Source organism: Acanthisitta chloris, unplaced genomic scaffold, assembly GCF_000695815.1.
Source record: "Acanthisitta chloris isolate BGI_N310 unplaced genomic scaffold, ASM69581v1 scaffold14923, whole genome shotgun sequence".
Taxonomy (NCBI): domain Eukaryota; kingdom Metazoa; phylum Chordata; class Aves; order Passeriformes; family Acanthisittidae; genus Acanthisitta; species Acanthisitta chloris.
Window position 1 is genome coordinate 32,033 of NW_008663359.1, and position 8,505 is coordinate 40,537.

General features: G+C 43.9%; 1 protein-coding gene across 1 annotated transcript in view; it reads left to right on the forward strand.

Moving 5' to 3' along the window:
* The window catches only part of CSTF3 (cleavage stimulation factor, 3' pre-RNA, subunit 3, 77kDa), a gene marked incomplete at its 5' end in the record, with an annotated part of 34,480 nt that overhangs the window by 23,194 nt on the left and 2,781 nt on the right, over nt 1–8,505 (forward strand). The window contains 10 exons of the mRNA XM_009070971.1: nt 13–139; nt 2,625–2,702; nt 2,877–3,039; nt 3,570–3,679; nt 4,125–4,241; nt 4,809–4,883; nt 5,653–5,796; nt 5,884–5,986; nt 6,689–6,758; nt 7,910–8,105. Of these exons, the coding sequence (XP_009069219.1) occupies nt 13–139; nt 2,625–2,702; nt 2,877–3,039; nt 3,570–3,679; nt 4,125–4,241; nt 4,809–4,883; nt 5,653–5,796; nt 5,884–5,986; nt 6,689–6,758; nt 7,910–8,105 (1,183 nt within the window). The remainder of the gene's footprint in view (nt 1–12; nt 140–2,624; nt 2,703–2,876; nt 3,040–3,569; nt 3,680–4,124; nt 4,242–4,808; nt 4,884–5,652; nt 5,797–5,883; nt 5,987–6,688; nt 6,759–7,909; nt 8,106–8,505) is intronic.

Here is an 8,505-nt window from a genome sequence, read left to right on the forward strand (position 1 = left end):
CCCACTCTTCAGAGAAGCTGTAGGATCTTATGCAGAAAACCAGAGGATAACAGCTGTCCGTAGGGTTTACCAGCGTGGCTGTGTGAATCCCATGATAAACATAGAGCAGCTCTGGAGAGATTATAACAAATACGAAGAGGTAATCAAGAACGCGATTTTTTTTTTTTTTTTGGGTGGCATTAAGAAAGAGATAATAATCATAGAATCAAATATGGTGCCCAAACTCTATCCACTAAATGGTTCTGTATAAAGGAGATGACCAACAGTATAGACACTTTTTGGTGGGCAGTATGTACCAAGACCTGTGGGAAGGTTCTAGAGGTAGCTGAGTGAATGTTTGGATTTCAGTTTCAAAGACTCTCCATGGGATACATTTGACTGTCCCATTTCCCAGGTGGAATTGCCAGTGAGTTAGAAATCACTGGCACCAGGGATGGAGAATGTATCTGGTGGGAGCTGGAGCAGCTCAGGTGGCAGTGAGGGCTTGAATCCCCAAGGAGGAGCTCCCTCCTCTCACTTAGGGTTGGATGGGGTGAAATGGCATGCAGCTGTGATGGTTTGGACTTCATTCACAACATTAAACTTTATAGTCTCAAGTACTGATAAAATGCTCCTCACCATCCTTTACCTGAAGCCATTACAGCATCAGTTCAGGTGAGTTCTGCTGCCACATTGTCTTCAGCAAGTGTCACCTCAACTCCTTGGCCTTGCAGGCTGATTCGTAGCTGCACCTTTAGAGTGTGTTTATAAACACATCTGGTAACAAATGGTTTACCAGCCCCAGTCAGCAGTGGTGAGAACACAGATCTGGGTGTTGGTGTCCTCATACCCAGCACTGCCAAGCAGAGATGCTCATCCAGCTCTCTCCCTCATCCTGCTGGTTGTGCCCAGTCTGGCAGATGCCAGGTCAGCTGTGCCCTGAGCAGGAAAGAAGAACCAGTTTCTCTTTCCTTGTTGCTAATTATGCAAGTTGTGAGCTTGGTGACCTCTCATATTAATAAGGTCACTGTGCTTAGCCAGTGGGAGTATCTCCAGGTACCCACAGCCACCAGCATGGACTGGGGCAGCTCATTGTCAGGACACCCTGCTGGCACCAGGGAAGATTCCCAGTGCCATGCTGCCTTCAGCCTAGGAAAATCCCCAATCCCACTGCCCTGTAAACCTCCTTTTCCCCTCCCACACAGCAAATGAAGGCTGTCACTGCTGGGTTCTACTTCTTGCAGTAATACACAGGGAGACTGTCAAAGCAGTAGCTCAAACCCATCCTGTTTGTAGCTGAGGCAGCTCTGCCTGGCCCTGTAACTCAAACTTCAGGCCCTTCAGAGCTGCTGTAAGGTGAGAGCTCTCTCTGCTCAGACACATCCTTCTTCTGGCTAGGCTGTTCTCAAGGGACACCAGCAGCCTAACAGGTGTCCCAGCACAGGGAAATGCTCCTCTCCAGGAGGGCTTTTGGAGAGGCAGGTGGTTCCCCATGTCAGTAGCCCAACAGCACAGAGATCACATGAAGGTCTTGGTATGAAAGGTTAATGGCTATTTGCTGCAATTCAAGTTCTCTCAAGCTTTTCCTTTAGCTCCCCTTTAACCATCAGGTAGCAATATCAGTCTGTCAGTCACCAGGATCTTTAATTAACTAATATCTCTAGTGAGACCTCTGTCTCAGTGACAAAGTGACAGTCTTTGGCTCACAAAGCCACAGTGGGAACGTGTCCTGGGAGAACACTGCTGCATCCTCAGCCCAGGCCTGGAGTGTTGCTGGTTTTGTGTGCCAGCTGGCCCAGACAGCTCTCCCAGACAGTGAGTCCAGACAGTGCCTTTGCTTCTGCAGTGACTCAGTACCCAGCTCAGGTGCCTGTTTGGAACAGGACTGAAAGCTGTGCCCACTTTCCTCAAAGTCTTGGCAAGCCATGCCAGCAAAATCACCCTGACACAGGCAGCAGCAAAAGGAGTTTGCTTATCCTGTGCCCAGGGCCTGGCTGCCCCAGCCCTGCTGCTCCTGCTCTGCAGCACAGCAGAGCCCTGAGCACATGTGTGCAGTCCTGAGGGTGTCAGCCAGTGCTGGCAGGCTCAAGGCTCTCTCAGCTGACAGAGCTAGGGTGGCAGGAGGTGTGTGGAGCAGAACCTCGTTCAGAAGTTGTCAGTTACCTCAGGAGCAGAGGAGAAGGCAGAGCTTTGAGCCTGGAGGTCAATCTCTGTTCCTGCTCATCCAGGGAAATGGAGTTGCTCACGTGCTGTCTCTGTTCACCTGGTGAGCAGCAAGGCAGGGGACCCTGACTAGGTACTGAGCAGCATTTGAAAGCAAAAATGTAAATCACAAAGCCATTCCTTCCACTTTCTCCCTCAGCAGTTTGTGTAAAGTTCATTGGATTTTTGAAAGTGATTAAAAATATCCTGAGGTGTTTCAGGGCACTTGGTTTTTAGGAGTGAGTTTATGCTCTGATATAACTTCTTGCCCATACATTTATTAGGAGAAATGCAGAACCTTTTGAGATCGGTGTTTTAAAATCACTTTGTCCTTCTTGTTTACTTTTGCATCTCCTTTCAAGCTCTTTCCTGTATGAAATAGCATTCAACATTTCCAAAGTGAAATTGCACATTCCCAATTGCTTTTTATCACCCTTCTCCAGGGCATCAATATTCACCTAGCTAAGAAGATGATCGAAGACAGGAGTAGAGATTATATGAATGCACGACGTGTAGCAAAGGTACAACCTGCTGTTGCCTTTTCTTTGCTCCCTCTAATGCTGCAAACTACCATTAAACTTGGTTCTTATTTCCAACAAAAGTGTGTCAGACTAGCATGCTGAAATATCTCTATCCATTTTAGAAAGCATAACCTAAAGTAAGTGTTTAATGTGGTTAAATCTGCTCTGTTTCAGGAGTATGAGACTGTGATGAAAGGCCTGGACCGCAACGCTCCCTCAGTGCCCCCACAAAACACCCCACAGGAGGCTCAGCAGGTGGACATGTGGAAGAAGTACATCCAGTGGGAAAAGAGCAATCCCCTGCGTACAGAAGATCAAACTCTCATAACCAAAAGAGGTAATTAGACACTGTGCTAGGACATACAGACATTCCTTGGCTCCACTCATGACCCCCAGTGTAGGTAATGATGTGATTTGGTAAGTGATGAATGTGTTCAGGGATCATGCTGGAGCAGAAGTTGATCAAGTTTCCTGCATTGTGTGGGTGTTTTGTTTAAAAAAAACACCCTAGATTTTGGTCAAGCCAAGGGAAAGTTGCACATGGAGTTTTGGGGACAGTCATGTACCACTAAACTTCTGTTGGAGGTCAGGAAACAGTGGATCACAGCCTGATTTTCATGGCTGATCTTGAATGAGTTATGCTTCTTCCTCTGTGGAGGAGGCAGATTTTGGCTGCTGGGTATGGTTCCTAAAGCTCCTGGCAGTATAAAAGAACTGCAGTTGTGATGGTTGTAGTCAAAGCCAATCAGTGTTAATATTATCTGATTGGTTTGTTGGGGTTTGTGTTTCACCCTTGGGCTGTGCAAGGTGGTACTGTTTCTGCAAGAATTCACAAGGAGTGTTTCTTCCCTTTTTTTTTGCCCCCAGTGATGTTTGCCTACGAGCAATGCCTTTTGGTTCTGGGACACCACCCAGATATCTGGTATGAAGCAGCACAGTACCTCGAGCAGTCGAGTAAGCTGCTAGCTGAGAAAGGGGTAAGCAGGTTGCCATTGGTTTTCTCTTACTTCATCACTTTGACATGGTGTGATGTTCATTTTTCTTCAAATGCTTAAGAGCCAAGGAGGGAGGGGTGGAAAATATTTTGCGCCATAAGTTGTGTCTTGTTCAGAATGTTAAAATTGGGGCTATTTGAAATATTTAGCACCGTAAGTTGTGTCTGGTTCAGAATGTTAAAATTGGGGCTATTTTAAGAGATATCTGCATTTGAGATAAGAATTCTGTAAACCTTTTTGGCCAGTTTTGGGGGAGTGTTTTTGGCCTGATTGTGTCATTTCTTAAGTACTGGGGAGGTGATTTTCTCCTTATTGGAGCACTGCATGGAAATTCACTGGGACTTGTCACACACAGAAGATACTCCATAAATTGCCTTCGTTGTCACAGGTGCTGAACAATGACATTCTCACACTTCTTTTGTCACAGGACATGAACAATGCTAAGCTTTTCAGTGACGAGGCTGCTAATATTTATGAACGAGCGATCAGCACTTTATTAAAGAAGAATATGCTTCTTTATTTTGCATATGCAGATTATGAAGAGGTGAGAAAAATATTGATGTACTGATGTTAAAAGAGTCTTTGCAGGAAGATCTTGAGGACAACAGGGGGAAAAAAAACAACCCTTTGCCCTTAAAAGAAAAAACCTTGCTTGGCTTTGAGTGCAGCCTCTTGTGTGCTAAGTGTCCTGGTTTTTTAAGGCTGCACAATACTTGGAGGGCTGCAATGGGAAGGGAGCAGAATGGATTGCTTGAAATGTGTGTGTTGGAGGGTGTAGAAGGTGGGTTTCCTAGCTGTCTGGGCATTACTTTTTGACAGAGGCAAAGGAAAGAGTCTTCTTACCCCAAACACCCACAGTGACCATTCTGCTGCAGTATTACTACATTAGAAAAGGACTTCAGAGGCTTGAAAAGCATTTACATAAGCACGAGTGGGAAATTAATGTGGGAAGTGAGAAAAGACTGCACAAGATAGGGAGTGTATCTGGGGTAAAGGGGCTGACATGCAGAGTGTTCAGCCAGGGGAAAATGCAAACAAAAATTGCAGATTTGCATTCTGAGAGGTGATCTGTAGTGGTGTTGCCAAGCAGTCTGTGTTTCCTTTCACTTAGAGTCGAATGAAGTATGAGAAAGTACACAGTATATATAACAGACTCCTGGCCATCGAGGACATCGACCCCACGCTGGTAAGAGGATGCTTAGTACTGAGTTTCCCACATTTATGTGGATAGTCACCCAAATCCATGCAAAGAATGGGGAGGTACTTGCAGGAATTCCTTGGCTCACAAGGGTGGTGGAGCAGGTGAGGTACTGAGATGACAGAATTAGATTAAAATTTCGGCAAGATTGACGATTATATTCTTTAACCCATTCAAATACACTAAGTTGTGTGTACTTTCCTCCTCTGTCTCATGGACAGTCTCTTAAAACAGGCAGTGAAGATAGAAAAGAGTTCATAACACAGCTCTTAAGAACTGGTGTGTGTTTAGTTCTCTTTGCCTCCCCTGAACTGATTAAACTTTCGTTTCCTTCAATTGAACTCATTGCCCCTTGTCCTGTCCCTGCAGCTCCTAACACAGAGTCCCTCTGCAGCTTCCCTGGAGCCTTCAGATACTGAAAAATTGCTCTGAGGTCTCCGCACAACCTTCTCTTTTCCAGGCTGAACAGCCCCAACTTTCATTGCCTTACCTCCCCTTCCTTGAGAAATCTGTATATTAACTGTTGTCTTTTCAGGGGATCACTCTTAGGTACATTCCATTTTGGGGGAAAAATATCTCTAAAAAGTTTTTATAACTCAGTATTTATAACAAAACAACATCAAGGCACAACAAAGCCTTGTTTTTATTGCCACTTACTCACTGCACTTTGTGCGTAAAGATTATTTCAGGTATAGTAAAAAACTTCAGTGTTCTTTGCTAGCACTGATGCTCTATAAATATTAATGTGCACCTTTAGGTTTATATCCAGTATATGAAGTTTGCAAGGAGAGCAGAAGGCATCAAGTCTGGCAGGACGATATTCAAGAAGGCACGAGAGGACACTCGGACGCGTCACCACGTCTACGTGACAGCAGCTCTGATGGAGTATTATTGTAGTAAGGTAACCACAGATGCTAATATTCAAGCAGTGTCAGGAGGGTGTGTAGCTCACTGAAGCCAGTAACTTTTTTTCTTTGAATGTTTGCAGGATAAGTCTGTGGCCTTTAAGATTTTTGAGCTAGGGCTGAAAAAATACGGCGACATTCCAGAGTATGTGCTGGCATATATCGACTACCTTTCCCACCTTAATGGTAAGCTCTAAGCTTTGAGAGGTCTAATGAAGTGTTAATCTGCCTTCTCTGTGAGTTTAAGTTCAGGCCAAGTTCTTTGTATTTAGATTCTTCTTGAAGAGCAATGAAATCTCATCATGAAACTCAGCACTTAACTGGAAAACAAAACCTGCTGTTTTGTCCTAACCAAAGTTCCAGAAGTGCAGTGGCATTAAATCTTGATTCTGCTGAATAGAGCAGAGTGAACTTTGCAAATTGCAACTCACTGGCATTGCAGGAGTTTTACAGGTCTGATTATTTTGGGAGGAAAAGCCAAGTACATGAATATTGCCCTAGTTTAAAAGAGAAGTAATGAATTGAAAGGCCAAATTTAAATTTTACCGTGACATGCTATTGTGATAATTAAAGAAAATGGAAAAAAGAATCTTCTCAAAATCCTGCAGAAATGCCAAGCAATAGCTGTGCTATTATAAAAGAACCTGTATTGGTCTGTTGCTATCAACAAAAATAGACTTTCACAGGACAAATTCACACTGGAATTCAGCACGAGTGAATTTTTTGTGGGCACTCAGGTCTTTTTTTGTACTTCCTGCAATGCAAATCCAGGTATCAGAATGTCAGCCTTATATTTAATCCCATGTACACATTTCTTTGAATGGACATGATTTTAAATTGTCTTTGTTCGACTCAGTGTGATTTTTCTGTTTGTTTCTGTGTTTAAAGAGGACAACAATACCAGAGTTCTGTTTGAGCGTGTCCTGACTTCAGGGAGCCTCCCACCTGAGAAGTCTGGGTATGTCTGCACAAAGATACCTAACCCCTTTCAGCTAGAAATATTCCAAAGAAATCAGAAACATGAACAGCAGGACAAAATTAGGCACAGATGTTTCTTCCCCTCTTCATGGTGTCTAAAATAGCAACGACTGTGACAGATTTGTGAAAGTTGTTATCCCACTTCTAGTGCAATCCCTTAATTTACTGACTTTAAAAGCTCGTGGATGCAGGATTGGTGAGGGTAGAATGCAAAATCCTCCTGTGCAGTAAGGACTCAGTGGTTTGAGTAGAGAAGGTGAGTCAGGGATTTATTGAGGAGGGTGCTGAACACCTCCCAGGCAACTGAAAATAAACTAGGGCAGGAACCAGAAAAGACTTGGATAACCACTCTCTGCTGCATTTTTGGTGCTACTTTAGAAGTTTATTGTTATTATACCAAGCCCTTGCAGTCTGACTGCTCACCATTATTATTCTGGGAGGCATAAGATCAGAACTGAGGAATCAAACATAGCACTGCTGTGCACATTCCTTCTGCACCTGAATTCTCATCTTTGGTGAGAAAGATTCTCATGTCCATTTTGAAAGTGAGAAAACCCAGCAATTTCAAAGCTGAATCTTCTTCAAAGGTGACCTCCAAAGCTAAAATGTAAGTTGGATCAAGTCCACAAATACAGTCAGATGTTGCTTAAGTTATAGATGAGATTTTCCATGGAGAAACCAGCAGTAATTTATATATTTTGAGCTATGGAAAATTCTCAAGTGCTGCCTGCTGTGTATTGCTCTTGCCAGCTAGAATATGCTAGTTTGTGCAGATGAACTAGATCATAATCTGTGTTGAAAAGTCCTTCACATATCAGGATCAGAGTGAAGTTCTGTGTAGCAGGATGAGCAAAGCCAATTTGTACATCTCACACTGATAACAGTTTACCTCAAATGCTGAAGTCCTTGTCAGCAGTAATCCCTAACAACCTCCTTTGCACTCCACTAGATTGAAAGCTTTTACAGAAATACCTGAGGCTCTGGGAAGGTAAATACTTGTGTTTGATGCATCTGAAATGAAAGTGGCCACATGCTCCCAGATGACTTTGGAGTCTCTCTGTGTGCTTTTTGATTGGGTTGTGGTCAGTAATTCTTTCTTCAGTAACTGTCAGTGTCTCTGTTGTTCCACAGGGAAATCTGGGCTCGGTTTTTAGCTTTTGAAAGTAACATTGGTGACTTGGCCAGTATACTGAAGGTGGAGAAACGGAGGTTTACAGCCTTTAAGGAGGAATATGAGGGCAAAGAAACAGCTCTGCTGGTTGACAGGTACAAGTTCATGGACTTGTACCCTTGCTCTGCTAGTGAACTGAAGGCCCTTGGTTATAAGGTGAGTAAAGCACTTCGATTTACCATTGTTCTTTTCAGTCCTAGCAAACTCAAGGAATTCCTTGGTTAGGACTTGCCTTACACTTCCTCCTTGTCTTGCTGGGCAGCCAAGTGCCAGGCTTTGTGGGCAGGGCAGAAAGGAGCAGGGAACATGACTAACAGATGCAACTTCATGCTGTAAAAATATCTGATAGGTGGAAATCAGAATCACATTGAGCCACTGAAGACTTTTCTTTGAACGCAGTGGGGAGAAAGTTGTTTTGGAGTTACAGGTGTGGCTACAGGAGAATCCTGCTCAGTGATGCAGGGCAGTGTGTGCCTGGGATGGCTCAGCCCTTGGGCTGATTCCTGTTGCTTGTAACATGCCAAAAGGAAATCCTGTTTGAAATGATGCTTTGCAT